Genomic DNA, 18,523 nt, shown 5'->3' on the forward strand with positions numbered 1-18,523 from the left:
CATACTGTAGGCCTGATTTTGCCAGTCAACTCACAAGTTACTCGTATTTGAAGAAAATGAAAAGATATATTGTAAAACCTTTTCTCAATTTTCCTTCTGGCAGTGTAAGAATGTTCCTGATGCACTGCTTTCTCTTCCTAAAAATAGCCTACATTGTTATCATTACTGTAGGTGAATTAATTTGTTGTTGTTGTCGTCATTACAGAATAAACATAACACATGTTTATGAATTCATTCATTTTGGAAATGTGTAAATCTTGCCAAATTTCCCAATCTACATGTAATAAATACAAGGGACAGGTAAATTCTACAGTATGGTCATGGCATGTTACTGGAAGCTGTGGTTCCCTTTTTTTATATCATTTTATGTTGGTACAATATAAACCTCTTTTTTGGAGTGTAGACAGGTGTGTCTAGTGATAAGCAAACACAGGAGCAGGAATCAGAGAAGAATATTTGATTTCATCCAAAAGCCACAGCCATTTTAATATGCTCACAGCACTGATCTAAATCGAGTGGAAACCGCAAAATTGCTGACACTGTTTGATATTGGAAAGTACACATACTTGACCGAGTACTACTGCTGAGTGCATGTTATAAAAATGGAACAAGCCAAATTCAAGAACTCTAGATAACTTTTAGCTGTGAATAGATATTGAATTTGAAAACATTTTGCTTCTGGGTTTTTTTTCCCCTCATATATGTACCGGTAATCTCATGATAAAATGCAGTATTTTAAAACCTAAATTCCTTTTTATGTTTGAATTAATTTTCATATATTAGTGAAGGAGTATATAGTTGTAAAGAAACAATCTAAAATCTGTTCTGTGGGATGTAAATTTCAAAAATTTTAAAAAGTCATAGAAAAAGAAGGGTACCCCCTAGCTGCTCACCCCCCCCCCCCCCCCCCCAAAAAAGGCTGTACAAGCAATGGGGAAAAAAACTTCAGGAAATAGCTTTCTGATATACATGTATATTTGGCTAAATTTAGTGTGAGAATGGCCTTCAAAGTGAAGTGACAGACTCTTCATATTTTTTTTATTGTCTTATTTAATGCTTTCTTTGCTTTTACATAAATTACATGTAGCTTGATAAGCTATTGTTTTCTGTCTGTCTTGAAATACTTTGTACTGTACCTAGCTATAACGCCTACATTATTATTCGTCAAGAGATCTTTTTAAACAGCAATAGCATTTAAAGAATTTTAATTTTTGAGCAGCAAAGAGAGTTTTTAGCCTCACCTGCATTTTGAAATGACAGCATAACTTAAAAAGTATATGGACCTAGTTTAGAATCTTGGACATAAGGTTAATCAAGTATTACTGAACATCCTGCCTGAGTTTCAGGTCACATGACCAAGGTCAAAGGTCATTTAGGGTCAATGAACTTTGACCAAGTTGGGGTTATTTGTTAGAATAACGCTGTACCATCATAACCTCGAAAGTTTATGGATCTGATTCATAAAACTTGGACATAAGAGTGATCAAGTGTCACTGAATATCCTGTAGAAATTTTAGGTCACATGGCAAAGGTCGAAGGTCATTTAAGGTCAATGAACTTTGGCTGTATTGGAGGTAATTATCAAATTGCTGTCATAACTTTCAAAGTTTAGATATAGTTTATGAAATGTGGAATATAATGTAGGGGTAATCAAGTATCACTGACAAGTCTTAGATAAAAAAAACATGATCATGGTCAAATATCATTTAGGGTCAGTGAATGTAGTACTACATCATCATTATGAATGGTGTTTTTTGTGAATTAGTATTTTATAGTAGATTCTAAAGTCAGCACTGAGCACTGCTATACATGTATTGAATGGCGTAATTAATGCAGGTGAGACTGCCAGAGGCGCTCTACTTGTTTGTGTTATGTTTGACAACTTTTTGGAATTCTGTCAAGATAATTCATGGAACTCCTGCATTGCAGCCAACTGGCTACATCTCAAGAAAAAAATTGTGAACATGTTACTTGTCCTTTCCATATTTTTACCTGGTCATGATTAATTTGCAACAGAGACCTTTTATGAAACAAATTACTGAACACTTCAAAGTAAAAAACAAGATGTAAACTAGACTAAATCTTCAGTTGAGACCAGAAGTTTACATACTTCTTTCATAAAAAGAAGTTTACATACATCCAGGAAATTCAAAAGAAAATTTAACCAAAATATTTTGGTGTCCTTCCCCCCCCCAAAAAAAAAAAATCTTCATATCTTAGACAAATTAAAAATAAAAACTTGACAAAACATTTCATATTTGTGCTAGTTTATTCTAAGCACAAACATTTCTTATTACACGTTTTTGTTCAGTGGTGACATATGGTAGAAAATGTGATAAAAATCATAGATTTGACATATACATGTATTTCTATGAAGCAATGTTTGAAAATATAATAACAAACAATGTAATACATTTTAGAATGAATATTACTTTTTTCAAAGAAAATTCCACCTGAAATATACTTTAATCCCAATGGCATCCCAATCATGTGAAAGAGCTTTACTAAATGTATACGCTCTTTCATTTAATACCAAATTCGTCATGTACACTGTAAGTATATATTCCTGAAGGTATAGTAAATTTTATGATGTTTGGCAATTGAACAATTTCACTTAATTCTATTGGTGTATGAAAACTTTTGGCCTCAACTGTACATGTATATAAAATAAAATACTCAGAAAGGTTAGCTGTTTTACAAGTATTTTCAGAGAAGGACTTGCATAATTTATCAATCCTGTTGAGAATACAAATCAGACCCTCCCTGAAATTTGTACCTGACTTTCCTATTTGGGGGAAATCTGATCACTTTCATTTTTGTATAGAAGCAAATAAGTAGGCCTACATGCATGTGGAGAGTTTTGCTCAAATCTATGAAGCTTTTCCAAACATTCTGCAGCAAGGAAAAGGGCAGAGTACTATGCATATGTCATGAAGATTGAACATACAATGCACATGTAATTATTCCCAGGGAAGAACTGTGTGTTTGTTCTAGTGATTGTATAACAAAATATTGTCATAATGAAAGAATATACATTGTAGTTTATTTTAAATCATTTCAATTTGATTTGGTGTGCTTCTGTAAACTCATAACCTATGAAAAATATATATATCATTTCATTGTGTTGAGTTTCAAGCAAATTGAAACTACTCCCAATTATTATGGTACGTTTTAAGATTTGTATCCAAATTGGCTGCAAAATGAGTTTGATTTGGCAAGTCTCAAGACTCTGAATCAAGTGATGTCCTTGACACTGCCTGACACATATCATGCCTTTAGCTTTGTGGATTTAGATATTTCCATGAGGATATGATAAATGTTTTCTAAGTTGCTTTTTTATCCAACAGAGAAGGCTATGTGTATTTTCACTGTCAGCTGTTATAAATCATATCATTTTATTAATAGATGCTCTAGATGCATACCCCCTGTCTTGATAGACCAAATTATGTATGCCTGCCTACTGTGCAGCTGACTGTGAAATATCTAGTATTGTGTATTTTTGATAATCGATGATACATTCTTTTCACGATACCATACTGCTTTGAGCAAAAGTAAAAAAAATAATAATAATGATACAATTTAAAAAACGACAGCATAAATAATGAAATGATAATGCTGAGAATAAAAATACAAAGACAAATATGCCTAAACATGCACCTGAGTTACTGCACCCTTGGAAAAATGCCCATCTGATGGCGGAATGAATTTTATTGATTTTTTAAAAGTAATTAATTACAGTATTCTACCATGATTGAATTGGTACAATACCCTTGATAGTCATTTTGTTGTATTCTGTAGAATTCTGTGATTTACATTATGTGAACCTGCATTATAATATCTACATGTATATAAGATCACTTTTGGAGTGCATTGGCCTTTTCTTGGTACCCTTTCTGTTGATGAAAGGTAAAGTTCTTGATTTGATTTCCAGAATAGGTCATGTATGGGTACAATTCACAGTTGGCATAATTTCCCACAAAATTAGATGGAATACCTCAGTCAATGAAAAATGTCCCTCCAAATTATTTGAAGGTACAGTGTACTGCAGTAATCCTGTTCCACAAAGTAAAAGCAACCAGTGATTGTAAGACTTTTAAAGACAAAATATGTAACAATATAATGACTGATGACATCTATGGTGTGCATGTATATTTATTGAATTGTTGTGCAGTATCTTTGTAAATAATGTATGTATATTTGTAATGCCAATGGAGAGAATTTCCATTGAGGACAATAAATCAATGAATCTGAAAATCTGAATGAATCTGAAAAAAAATTAAATGTTCCAAGATTAAATTCTTATTTTTGGTTTTCCAAGGAATGGAATGGAATGTAATTGATGATATGGGATAATGGGAGGAAATATGGAATGAAAATATGGCGCACAATATATAGATAACGCTAGTATGGAGCTTAAATTTGAACTTCATGTAATTAATTATAATAATTAATAGCTGGATTTATAAAGGGCTTTTTGCCAGAGGATACAAAGCACTGCTATTATTACCCTCGGCTTAAACTCGAGCTACCATCACCGGTGCTCAGTGCATGCAAGGAATTACTCCTGCCAGGTACCTATTCACCTCACCTGGGTCGAGTGCATCACAGTGTGGATAAATTTCTTGCTGAAGAAAAACATGCCATGACTATGATTTGAACCCATGACCCTCTGTTTCAAAGGCGAGAGCCAGAACCACTAGTCCACAATGCACCCACTTAAAAATATTAAACTATTAATGAATACTGAATTTCATATTACATCTTTTTTCAAGTCTCATCTCAACTTTCATTTTCTAACCATTATATAAATTTCCAACTGATTCACTTTAAAAATTTTCCATCTTCAATCTCTTGATTGAATTAAGACCGACTTTACCAATTTGTTTGACGAGACACCCACCACGAGTTTTAGTCACACACTAAGCTTTGTCCAAGTTTATTTGAAAGTTCAGCAACAAGGAGATGTAACGGCATGTTATGAATGAATGAACTTTGATGAAACTTCTTGAGCATTTGTTTTGTAAATTTTACAAAATAGATTGAAAAATTTACATGAGATGGATTTGACAACATCCGAATGTGAACTGATGTAACTCTCTTAGTGGTTGGTCTGCAGAAAATAAATGAATTGCTAGCCAGCCAAGCACCAGCAAATATTACCTCAAAATAATTGCCCAACTATGGAACACAATCTATGGGAAGTAATGGTTCATGAAATAAATAAGAGAGCTAATTTCTTTTTTTTAATGCTCCTGAACATTAACTTAATATACTAATTACCCCAGCAGCTTATGATAATTAATATGTTCAATGAACTAAAAATTAATTTTTAAGCCCACCCCTTCCCCCGCTAGTTTGCATTTACTTCTTTATTTGCTGATTATATTTTCTCAGTGTTCAGGCCATTGCAACAAATTATTGAAAGAAAAGAGTAAACATGCTCGTAAAAGGAAAAAAGAGAAATATTGAGTGCTGGACCTTTATGAGTTAGTACAATATACCTAGTGTAAACACATCAAGTAGTTTAATATGTAATGTCATAACTTTTTTACTTTTATTGTGTTATATTTGGATGCCAAGGTAGTACATAGGAATCAGTGAATCATTTTGGCAGAGTTTAATTGTTGATTTTTTTTAAAGTACAGCACATTTAAATTGTTAATTGGTTTGATTTTAAGGTAGTGTCCGTACATGTATGAGCATGTTCTCTAGTAGGTTATGAAAATTTAATGATACATGTACCTGATCTGCTTACAGATATGGCAATTTAGTGATGTACCACATATTATTGTATAATTCCTGGCGTGAGGACCCTTTATGTAAAGAAATTGATTTTTTTCTGATGTTCAGAAGGTTCATCAAAATGATAAAACCACAAAAATTACAATTTACAGATAAGCATGGTTATCTCATTCAATTAACAGTGTTCTTATGTATTTCTCCATTTAGGTTCATATTGGTGTGAAAGGGTCTGTTTTGGATAGTTTTGATGGTTCTGGTATAGAAGGAGCAACAATCTCGGTCCAAGGTATCAACCATGATGTTGTATCGGTGCAGTATGGTAACTACTGGAGGCTACTTCTACCAGATACATATAATATCACCGTCAAGGCTGAAGGGTAGGTCAAGTGTCTCCAGGAATTTTTTTTTTTATCCTCTAATGCTTCATGGAGACCTGTTTGTCAATGTAAATTTCAGAATTTTTAACCTTGGTACATTTAGTTTGAAAGCTAGAATTGTGGTTATGCCTTGACTTAGTGTTGAATATTGTACTCAATATGTTTCTACCCTTTAAAGGTCTCAATGTTATTTTTTTTGTAATTGCATTTTGTATCATGATTCATGTTGCTGTTAAAATTTGAAAAGCAGCATGGAACACACTCTTACACATGTTTAGAATATTTAATGTACCAAGTCGAATGCAGATCCAATGTGCTGCAGTCTACATCTGCCTATTTCTTAAATTATGTAAAATGGTCTTTAAGCATTATGAGAATGATGAATTATTTATAAAGTGAATTTAAATATGCTATAACTTATATTTTCAGCAGTTCATTCTTGGTATGAACTTCAAAATGTTTGAGGAAATAGGTCTTTGGAGCCTACATGATGTGTGTATGTTATTTGATAGTATCAGGAAGGAAATTATTTCCTTCTTTCACCACATTTGTTTTGTTCACAGATGTCCTGGGATGTTTTGTTTGTTATCTGTGTATGTGATGGGGCATGTAGCACTGGTTGATATCATAATAAAAAAAAATTATCCTTTTATTCTGTCTTTCCAGATATTTTAGTATGTCTCGTGATGTGGTGGTAACAGAGGGTGAAGTCACCAGAGTTGACTTCAGACTCAGATCCAAAACAAGTAAGAATGCATGTCAACATTTATTTTAAAGATATAACTCTGGTTCAATTTGAAATTTCATGTGTTCAACTTCGTAGAGAACTCTAAATAATATTTAAAATTAAAAGTATGATTTGCTTAAAATTAGTTGTTACTATGAAGGCAAACATATTTTACTACTAATGCTGGTATTTTTACTACAACTACCTTTTATACAGCCTCTCTTAAGTTTTGGAGACCCCCCTGCACCAAAGTGTCTTTCATTGTTTTGGCTTATTTATTCATTACTACAATTTGTGAAATGTACTTCCCCAAACAGTATGGTGTGGATTATGAGAAATAAGAATATATATATTGCAAGTTCATATGAAAGTTCATTCTGTTCAGGTACCTGACCAAAATAGAAATAACCGTTTTTTTTCTTGTTGGTATGAGACCATTTCCCAAACAGAGAATAGGCTTATATTATTAGGATACAAATTTTTCTTATGCACTCACCAAATTTTCAAGACCAGTGACCAAATTGCTTATTGTAAAGAAAGATTTTACAAAATCATTGTATTGAGCTGGTTCTAAATTTAATAAAATCTATATTTGAAACAATCAATGGATGAAATGAATTAACAAGATTTTGGTATGTCATGATAATGTACCTTGAAATATGCATATAAGTGATGCTGCATTAAACTGTTTTCATTGGATTACAAACTGTGTATTTCATATAATTTACGGACGACATATTAATTTTATGCATACAATATTAAAATAAAAATGCTGCAAGAGACTGTTATTTATAAATCAGCAATCATTTTTTTTTACTTATTATTGGGGGGCTTACCTAAAATTGACTTGTGATAAATTGCCAGTTTTGTGCAATATTTCCATACATGCACTTGTAGGGTTAATTAATGTTTTCTTCTCTTTATTTCCCAGGATTCATTGAGCCTGTCCCCATCGTTCACCACACCCAAGATTCTATGATTGAAGCTCTGACAGACTTTACAGATCGCTACCCCAACATTACACATCTCTACTCCATTGGAAACTCTGTGCAGGGTAGACAGATCATGGCCATTGAGATCTCAGATCGTCCAGGTTTCCATGAGCCAGGTGAGGGATTTAGCAATCTTACTTTCAGATTCAGTTATAACTTACTAGTTTATGGTTTGCCCTTAGTGATATTAATATCAATCTTAGGATTTACCATAGAGATGTCTTGAGCTTTTATTGGTAGAAAAATGCTATTGTCATAAGGCTACCCACAAGAAGATCATTAATATGGATTAACTTTTACATGTACACCTCTATTTTATGTATTCAAATTTTCATTCAATTATATTCACTTTAGATATTCATGTTTTGTCACATGTGTGTATAAATCATTATATTGTGGCTATTACAATAGTATGCTTTTAATACTTGATATGAATAATTGATTTCTGATTTGTGTACAGTATGTAAGTGACATGTTTAATATTTGTTCTTTTAACATGGAATGTAAGTATAAATTCAGTGTAATGAATATAATAATATTTATGAATGCAGATTATTTATTGTGTGCTGATGACATTGGTTTATGTAACAAACCAATGTAGTGAGTCTGGATGGGAGATAGATTGAATAAATGATTGAGTGCATGTCATGAGTAAAATATTCATGTTATTTATGTGTTACTGTGTCTGTGTCATTATTTCCCCTTTGAATGTTGCATGCTATGAGTTTTGTCCACATTATGTGATACATGTGAATGTTGTTGCATGTTCATTGTTCTCTTGGTGGAGAAACCAAGTTGCAGTCATTTCATCAGCTTACAAGTAATTCCGTCAGCCTATCATTATCTGTAAAGTCATACTCAGTAATCTTGATACAATTTATTCAGACACAAAATGTTTATACTAAAAAAAAAATCAGTTTATAAGGAAGTCAGGTACCATGTGACCTTGTTTTTGTGCAGCCTTAAAGATGTTAAGATGCATAATTTGATTAGCAGAAGAAAACTGTCTTGTTCTTCACTGCCCATACACATTGTCCTCATCCATAGAGCAGGGGCACTCAAGTTAAAACTTGTCTAATTTTACCATTCTATTATCAGCATGTATTTAGACACATGTTTGTGGTGACTTGTTATCAAGATCTTTGGCAAAACATTGCTCTAAACCTAGTTTTTTTTGTATGAGGATGTTTAGACTCATAAATCTATGAATATATAGCAATCACCTAATTTGGTACAGCTGTGCTGATCTGGTATGAATATTTTTTGTCTGAACGTCTCCAGGCATACATATATCGCCCGTTTTCTAAATCGATCCCTTCCCTGAGTGTAAACCAAGGACATCCCACCATGTCCTAAGGTTCTACCCTCTTCCCTCTAAACAGGCGAGCCCGAGATGAAGTTTGTTGCTGGTATCCATGGCAACGAGGTTGTAGGTGGAGAAATGCTGATGCTACTCATCCAGTTCCTATGCGAGAACTATGAGACATCGGACAAGGTCAGGTGGCTGGTGGACAACACAAGGATCCATCTGGTCCCAAGCATGAACCCTGATGGCAAAGCCATAGCATTTGAAGGTATGAATTGAAGATGATGATGATGATGATGACTATGATGATAAGGATGAGGATGATGATGATGATGAAGACGATGATGATGATGATGATGATGATTGTGATAATGTAAGTGATGTTTAGGAAGAAATTTAATAGATAATGATAATGTTGCCACTAAAGGCACTAATGGTTATGATAAAGATGTATATTTCACCTGTATGCAATAATAGTATCTCAGGTTTGTCCTTTTATAGCCTTTCCCTAGCTTAGACCAAGAAACTGAATTCATTTGTTTTTCGAGGACAAAACTGGTAATAAGTTTATCAAATATCAACTTTACCAAATATGTTTGAAAATAAATCAAGCAAGTACGATTCCATTATAATGAATATCATTATCACAGGTGACCAAGAATCTATCGTTGGTCGCAACAACCATCGTAATGTGGACCTCAATCGTAACTTCCCCGACCGGTTCGGTCGTAGCGAGGGCACCATACAACCAGAGACCAAGGCCATCATGGATTGGACGAAGAAACACCCATTTGTGATCTCCGCAGGTCTTCATGGAGGGTCTATCGTGGCTAATTACCCATATGATAGTAATAGCGAGAGCCGAGAATCCATGTACTCGGCATCTCCGGATGATGCCATGTTCAAGCAGCTAGCTCTAGCCTTTGCTAATGTAAGATATCGTTCATTTCTTAAAAGAAAAAATGCTATTGATCAAGGTTGTCAACAGGGACTTTTTAGTTGTGTAAATTGTATCACCCACATTTCGGTATCATGGGAATGAAAACTAGTCAATTTTGAGGGCTTAAATGTTAGAAATATTAATTTCATATCAATTACCTTGACATTTGGGAATCTGAGCAGGTGGGTGTGATATCACATTGGGTGATTTCAAGTTCAGTGTTGACCTTCGGTGTTGATGTTAGGTCAATTTTTACACGATTATAACACCAAACATAAAATGAAGACGGTCTCGAAAAGTCACTCACTAGCTGTTGAGATGTCAATAATGTGATCTGGATCAGTTTTTACAAACTCTAAATAAGCTTTGGAGCTAGGGGAAGCAATCCAAATTTCAACACCAACACCAAGGCCGACACCGTACTTGAAATCACCCATTGAGTGCTGGAAGCTTCTGACCAGCGCTGACCAACATTAAAAGCACAGTGCTGATGATGTAACATCAAAGTAAGCCTCAGAAACAGCCATGGAATTGATGTGTTTGGTTTTCTCTGATTAATATTAGTTTGAATCACCGTTTGTGTTTGGCATTCACTCTAACTGCCAAACATGTGTTCTTACAATACATCCTGATATAAATCTAAAAGTTTGGGACATAATTTGATTTGAATTAAAGTATGTGCTGTATGACATTGTTTTGTCAAAAATATCTTTCTTATTTCAGTCACATGGAATGATGTATAAGGGATTCCCTTGCCCTGATTCGTATCCCAATGAGAAATTTGAGGGCGGTATCACCAATGGAGCAAAATGGTACCTTGTTGATGGTAAGATCTTGAACCTTTGGCATAAAATACTACTGTGGCAGTTTTCCTTTAAATATTAACTACCATGGTGACAGGGTTCAACAGCCATTCTGAATCAAGGTTCCAATGGTAGATCTCATAATTGCAACGTAACCATGACAGTAAGATTTTATGCAAAAAGGGCACTATATCTCATTCTCGTGAGGATACATTTTAATGTGGATCTGATGGTGTTAAAATTTCATTACATCTTACATGGTAAAATGTATAAATTCTTTGCAATATAGTGTACAAGCTAACTTTGCACCAAAATGGAGATTTCAACAACAATACACCAGTGAATGCATGTTTTCCACCCTCATATCGCATCTTTCATATGAACCGCAGAGGGATGATGAACGTAAAGTTTTATCAGCAAAAATGAACCTGTGAATATGTTTAATTGCATGGTAAAATCAATGCCACCAAATGTCTTGCAGATGAGATGTTGTGACGACTTTTCTTTCTCTTCTTCTTGATCAAATAATAACCCTCCTAGGTGGGATGCAGGACTGGAACTATGTAAACACCAATACCATGGAGATAACAGTTGAGATGAGCTGTGTAAAGTTTCCCCTCACTGCTGATCTACCTCAATATTGGAGTGATAATAAAATGTCTCTTCTTAGCTTCATGCATGAAGTAAGCTTACATTATTTATTTTAACCCTAAAATTACAAGGAGCCCGTTCAGCCCCCCCCCTCCACATTTTCGTTTTTTATGTTTTAGTCATTTGATGTTAAGAAAAAAATAGCGGTAGGCTGAAATATTTACAATGACATTCAATAACAAAAATCTTTCTATGAAGGTTATATACAAAAAAAAAAACATGGATGTGTAGTGAGGGACATCAGTGAAAACTAAATCAATCTACTGGTACTTGATTAAGCCATGTGAAACTAACATGTTTTTATAAAACAATATTTATTTTTAGTTTAGGAACATATGTAAAATTGAACTCCACAGATATGTACTGCACCATGTGTAAAGATGTCTATTGTATTGATTTTTCTCTTTTTCCCAGCAAATCTAGAAAATTGAATCACAGCAAAATATGTTCAAGTTTTGAATGCAATGATCATGTTTTTTTCACTAATGTACAAGATATGATTGCATCGATTATTGTAAATTTCGGTCACTTTCCTTTGGATTGTACATGATTCAGATAGTGTAGTCACAGCTGTACATGTTTAATCACTAACCTCATAAATCTTTAGTATTGATCGTCTCTATGTAATTATTGTTCTAGGTTCATAGAGGAATACATGGTTTTGTGTTAAACCGTGCAGGAAAGGGAATAAGACGTGCACACATCATTGTAGAAGGCATTGATCACAATGTGAGCACGGCAAAATATGGCGACTTCTGGCGACCTTTGACCCCTGGCTTCTACAACATTACTGCACATGCTGAAGGGTTAGTCAAGTCATAGTTTTAAAAATCTTTTATTTTCATAAGTCCATGCTTTAGCTGTGATATACATGTAGATACTTAGCAGCTTAAAACTTGAGCCATTATTGCTTCAAAGACAAGTCTTGATGATTATGGAAACTTAAATATTTCATAAAAAAGGTGTTTTCTGAACAGATTTAGAGTATGTTGATGGATCGTTTGCTAGCAACAATTAATATTACAATTATACTTATTTGGAAGATTTGAGTTAAGAGTCATGTGTATTCATGAAAAATGAATAGAATGTTAACTGATTGAGTGTGATATTTGGGATGAAGGACTTTTCTAATCCATGCATGTTGACATGTTTCTGCAATCTAGATCCAAAACTTGACCCATATACATTTTCAAATATAGATACGCACTGCAAACCCAAGAAGTGATTGTCTACCCTGGTCCAGCGACCCAAGTCAACTTCACCTTGGTAACAGACGGGTCAGATGCTGGTCAATTGGACCTACCATTGGATGAATGGGCAGCTCGATATGACTTCTCCATCCCACAAAACTTCAGTGGATACCACACCAACGATGATCTGGCAAGAGTTTTGCTGGAGTATCAAGGGTCGTATCCAGACATCATTGACCTTTCAACTTTGGGTCAAACAAGGTCAGGTGCCAGTATCTGGATGGTGGAGATGGGAAAGTACAGGAACATGGATAATGTGATTGACATGCCAAGAGTGGCCTTGATTGGTGGTTTGAGAGGGGAGGAGCCTGTTGGCAGGGAGTTGCTATGGCGATTCATCCATCATTTAGGAGAAGGTACTGTTAACTCATTTAATATATTTTGATTCATTTACATGGGAACAAACTAAGAAATACTTCTCATTTTACAATATTAGGATAGGAATGGATATATAGTTCATAAGTAACCATTTGGTTTATTCAATAAAAACTGAAAGCTTAGCATGTACATTTGTATGATATGATTGTTTTTTCTTACTACATGCGATCTTACCTCCAATATTCCTGATTCATCCAATCGTAGGATTATTAATTCACCCTCCAAGTTCACTTGAGCAGTGATGTCAAGCTATCAGTTTATTTAAAATTCATGTTATTAATACTGCCCATATGTTGTACTTACACACAACCATAAATAAATTTTTTTTCCAGTTTACATAGTTCAGTTTACATTTTAGTGCTTGGAAACACTTTTATTAAGTGCTATATAACTGCTACATATCATTGTCATATTTCTCTATCTGCATTATTAATAACAGGTTACCATGCCAATGATGACAGGGTTGTGAGACTCCTGAATAGTACCCGTTTGACGATCATCCCAGCTATTGACTATGACGGCTTTGGCCTGGCTCATGAGGGAGATTGCACAGGCAGCATGTATGAGGGAGACTTTACTCCAAATAGCTTTGGACCCGATGGGGAACTGGTGAGTTCTGTTCCAATACAAGGCATTAATATCAAAGTGCACTAAATTCATGCTTGTTACTGTGGTTTGAGCTAGAGCTCATGGTTTAATTCCACAGTTTTCAAAGCTTAATTTCAGTAAACTGTAGTACATTGCTATGGATTAAGCCTCTTTTGACAACAGTGATCTTTTTAAATGTATGCATCAAGGGTAATTGAAACACAAAGTCTGTATAGACCATTCTTTAAAATTTACTGCTGTGAATTTGAGCTGCTTACTTTTATAAACATAAGCCACATTATCATAAATATATTCAGAAAAATGTAATATTAGTATATTTTGTTCACTGATTTGTTTGCTCTGCTCTACCATACAGTTATCTCAGAGACCGGAATTAGTTGCACTTCATGATCTGTTCTTGGAGCATAATTTCAGTTTGGTGCTTTCCATTGAATCCAGTGGCATGTGGGTCAGGTAAGACTGTTGGCTTTTATTGCAAAAGATGTATAAAAATATTGAAAAGTTTGTAAGTTAACTTGTGTAGATGCAGTGAGAAATAATTTCAAGATAAATTCAGACTTGTTGGTAATTGTATTAGGGTATCTTAGATTTCACTGTGTGACTGTTACACCTGATACTGGAAGTCTTTGACAGTCTCTGAATGGTTTTTGTCTCACCTGCATAGCAGAGTGAGACTACAGGCCCCGCTTTTCCGACGGCGGCGGCGTCAACATCAAATCTTAACCTAAGGTTAAGTTTTTGAAATGACATCATAACTTAGAAAGTATATGGACCTAGTTCATGAAACTTGGCCATAAGGTTAATCAAGTATTACTAAACATCCTATTAGAGTTTCATGTCACATGACCAAGGTCAAAGGTCATTTAGGGTCAATGAACTCAGACCATGTTGGGGGAATCAACATCAAAATCTTAACCTGAGGTTAAGTTTTTGAAATGTCATCATAACTTAGAAAATATATGGACCTAGTTCATTAAACTTGGACATAAGGTTAATCAAGTATCACCAAACATCCTGCATAAGTTTCACGTCACATGATCAAGGTCAAAGGTCATTTAGGGTCAATGAACTTTGGCCGAATGGGGGTATTTGTTGAATTACCATCATAACTTTGAAAGTATGTTGGTCTAGTTCATAAAACTTGGACATAAGAGTAATCAAGTATCACTGAACATCCTGTGCGCATTTTAGGTCACATGACCAAGGTCAAAGGTCAATGAACTTTGGCCATAATGGGGGTATCTGTTGAATTACCATCATAACTTTGCAAGTTTATTGATCTGACTTTTGAAACTTGGACATAAGAGTAATCAAGTATCACTGAATATCCTGTGCAAGTTTCAGGTCACATGATCAAGGTCAAAGGTCATGTGAGGTCAATGAACTTTGGCCACATTGGGGGTATTTGTTGAATTACCATCCTATCTCTGTAAGTGTATTGGTCTAGTTCATAAAACGTGGAAATAAGAGTAACCAAGTATCACTGAACATCTTATGCGAGTTATAGTAGTTTTCAAAGTCAGCACTGCTGCTATGTTGAATCGCATGATGCAGGTGAGACGGCCAGAGGCATTCCACTTGTCTTTATTTGCTTCTTCTTTTGATTTACTGCTACCCCTTTTCATGTCGTCATTCAGAGGTCAAAGTTAGCTGAAACCAAATTGGCATGGAAAATAAGTTTTTTTAATTCTAAGTGTTACAAAACAAATCCTTATTATTTACATGTATGAATAATTTATCTTGTTTATTTTTTACGGGCATTGATTATTAAACATATATCAAAGTTCTCTTGCAAACCCAATTTTACTACAGCGACACTAAAATTAAGGGCAGAAGTTCACACCTTCAGAAAATTGTCATTAACAATATAACAACAAAATTGACCATTTTTCTCTGCACTGAGGATGTAGACATGACGAAAATCTCTCGTTTGAGGGCTGTATACCCCATTTTTCCTTATCAACAAATATCTTCTCCCAGTAATACAAATCCTATTGCCCTCAAGAGATTAAATTTAAGTATAGAGAAACACCTGTTTCTTGACCTCGGCCCGCGAAGATAATTCACCCCAGCATCTACTCTCATTGCAGGGGGCCACACACGATGGATTGCAATGTGTGTAGTTCCGGCGAGCGCATGGCCATGGATGTATACACGCGTTGATAGAAAGTTTTTTCTTTCTTTCTTTCCTTCTTTCTTTCTTTCTTTCTTTCTTTCTTTCTTTCTCTCTCTCCCTTCCTTCCTTTCTTTTTTTCTTTCTTTCTTTCTCTCTCTCTTCCTTCCTTTCTTTCTTTCTTTCTTTCTTCCTTCCTTTCTTTCCTTCTTTCTCTCTGTCTGGCTGTCTAATTCTTTTCTTTCTAGACTTATTTTCTTCCTTCCTTTCTTTCCTTCTTTCTCTCTGTCTGGCTGTCTAATTCTTTTCTTTCTAGACTTATTTTCTTCATCCACCCCCTTTTGATCTACACCTCTAAAGAACGTGCATTTGCCAATCATATCTGTAGTAAGGCCTATGAATGTCCTTTTCTCAAAGCTGAGGTGTAGGCCTATACATAGAACATTAAAATACAAAGACCAGCATTATGAATCACAATGTTTGGATAGCATTTCAATGTTCTATTCATATCTATTCAGAACGTTTTCTAATTCACATGCGTTATTAGCAGGTGATCTTCTTTATCTCCCATTATTGTTCTTATTTTGTAGGCCTATAGCCTGTGTATACGGTAAACCTCCCTCTGAAATACCTTTCTTGGTTTCATGTTTTCTTTCAGATTTGTTTCCACCAAGGCGTGCCGGAACACTTTCAGTTTTTTTTTTTTTTTTTTTTTTTTTTGGGGGGGGGGCAAAATCCCGAAGGGGGCACAATATTTTTGAAAGCGTGAGATACGGAAGCGATCGAGCGGGAGAGGGTGTGGTTGAGGGTGTAAAAATTGAGTGTAAAAGTTGCGTTTCTAAGAGCATTCAAAAATAAATTTCTTGAGAATTAAACAGTCTTGGGGTTCTTTTTGATCCTGTTTCCTCCCTTCTGACCCAGACTGGTGTTTCTTCATGATCAGGGTCGCAGTTCCAGCAAATTACGAGCCTTATTGCAAACTCTATTGTTTTAAACCAATGTAATATAGGCCTTTTAAAGACTTTAAGATGACAAACATGCATGACCGTATGCATCCGGGGGCCACCGATCGAGAGGGCAAAATTCACCCAAGTGTGCACGAAATCTTTCAATTTTATTCTAGAAAATGCAAAAGCTCCCCCATCACCATGGGCGGAAATCCCAGGGGGACAGGGGGGACGCGTCCCCCTACCATTTTGGAAAGGGGTACATAATATCAAATGTCCCCCTACTATTTGTGCTCTTTTATTATGGAAAAAATACATAATTTCAAATCGAAATTATATCCTCGAATTTCGAAATATATATAAACAGATAGTTTTTGTTAAGAACTTGGTTAGGAAAAGAAAAGGCATACCGGCCCAACTATTCTCCAACTCTCATCTAGCCCTATATACCAGCCAAAGAGTGATGACATTGATGACATCGATGGCCATTGTCAATTTCATAACTAATAAAAATGATGAAAAAAGAAAATCGCCTCTGAATTTAGTGCATAGACGGTTAGACGAGAATGTTCCATACCCAGTAAAATCATACCTTTGTTAATCCAATTCACTTTCCCTTTATTCCAAATTTACTTGGAATATACTGAGAATATTTTCATTGTTTGCGTACTCAGTATAAAGAATAGTTTCAATGAGTTATGATTAATCCTTCACAATGAACTTTAACTATGCTTTATCCCCCAAATTTGTTTTTAAACACTCTATTAACGAGACTTATACTCCATTTTTAAACAAAATTCCTGCCGTGGGAGGGGTCATCATAGGTAGATCAAGGGGCGAAGCGGCGGAAGTGAGGCGAAAAATAAGAAGAAAGATAGGACCGGGAAGAAAGTTGAATGATGGAAGGGAGGTGAATAATTGGGAAAAAAGAAAACTTTCAGGACATGTTATAAAAATAATAAAATCGCTTGCGCTTTGCATAAATACACAGCCATCTTTTTATTTCAAAACGTGCTTGATTTTTTTTCACTTTTTTTGATCGAAATATATAAAATCAAATCATTTATCTAAGAAGATATCCATCTTTTTCATAATTTGTAGGTTTAGATATTAAAGAAAATTAGCTTGCCATTCGGTTTTAGTCTGAAATGTATTCATTAAAAGGTTAAACGTTATCACACTGTAATAAGATGGAAAAGGGGCTTTTCAAGGTATGTTTCACAGAGGAACTGTTCGTCAAAAGACGCCAGGCTTACTATGATAATGTCATTGCTCCGTCAGGGGCAAAATTGTTCATTTTTGACAATAGAAATGACAATTTTTGGGCATAAAAGTGCCTTCATCGTATACTTTGTCCTTTAATTATTTAAAAATTTATCATTTTTCTACTTTCAGGGGGGCACATGGGGGGGGGGCAAAATCTCGTTTTGCCCCCCAAAAAATTTATTTGGGGGGGGGGCAAGTGCCCCCTGCCCCCCTCGCTTCCGGCGCCCTTGTTAAAGATATATAGAGAGAAATAGAGATGGGGTGGAAATTCCACCCCATCTCTATTTCTCTCTCTCTCTTTCTCCCGACAAAAAGGACAGGGCGCTAATTTTAATCACCTCATATTAGCAGAATGATAAATTTTGAACTAGAAAATAAAACAGATTTTATCACAATCAAATATGGGCATGTTCAAATGGGTC

At 34.9% G+C, this 18,523-nt stretch overlaps 1 protein-coding gene across 1 annotated transcript in view; it reads left to right on the forward strand.

Moving 5' to 3' along the window:
• The window catches only part of LOC121408927 (carboxypeptidase D-like), a 38,639-nt gene that overhangs the window by 8,773 nt on the left and 11,343 nt on the right, over positions 1-18,523 (forward strand). The window contains exons 3-13 of the mRNA XM_041600648.1: positions 5,950-6,119; positions 6,786-6,865; positions 7,778-7,954; positions 9,221-9,412; positions 9,795-10,075; positions 10,808-10,910; positions 11,428-11,570; positions 12,178-12,344; positions 12,738-13,144; positions 13,606-13,775; positions 14,131-14,228. Coding sequence (XP_041456582.1) covers positions 5,950-6,119; positions 6,786-6,865; positions 7,778-7,954; positions 9,221-9,412; positions 9,795-10,075; positions 10,808-10,910; positions 11,428-11,570; positions 12,178-12,344; positions 12,738-13,144; positions 13,606-13,775; positions 14,131-14,228 — 1,988 coding nt within the window. The remainder of the gene's footprint in view (positions 1-5,949; positions 6,120-6,785; positions 6,866-7,777; positions 7,955-9,220; positions 9,413-9,794; positions 10,076-10,807; positions 10,911-11,427; positions 11,571-12,177; positions 12,345-12,737; positions 13,145-13,605; positions 13,776-14,130; positions 14,229-18,523) is intronic.

This window comes from Lytechinus variegatus, chromosome 2, assembly GCF_018143015.1.
Source record: "Lytechinus variegatus isolate NC3 chromosome 2, Lvar_3.0, whole genome shotgun sequence".
NCBI classification, from domain to species: Eukaryota; Metazoa; Echinodermata; class Echinoidea; order Temnopleuroida; family Toxopneustidae; genus Lytechinus; species Lytechinus variegatus.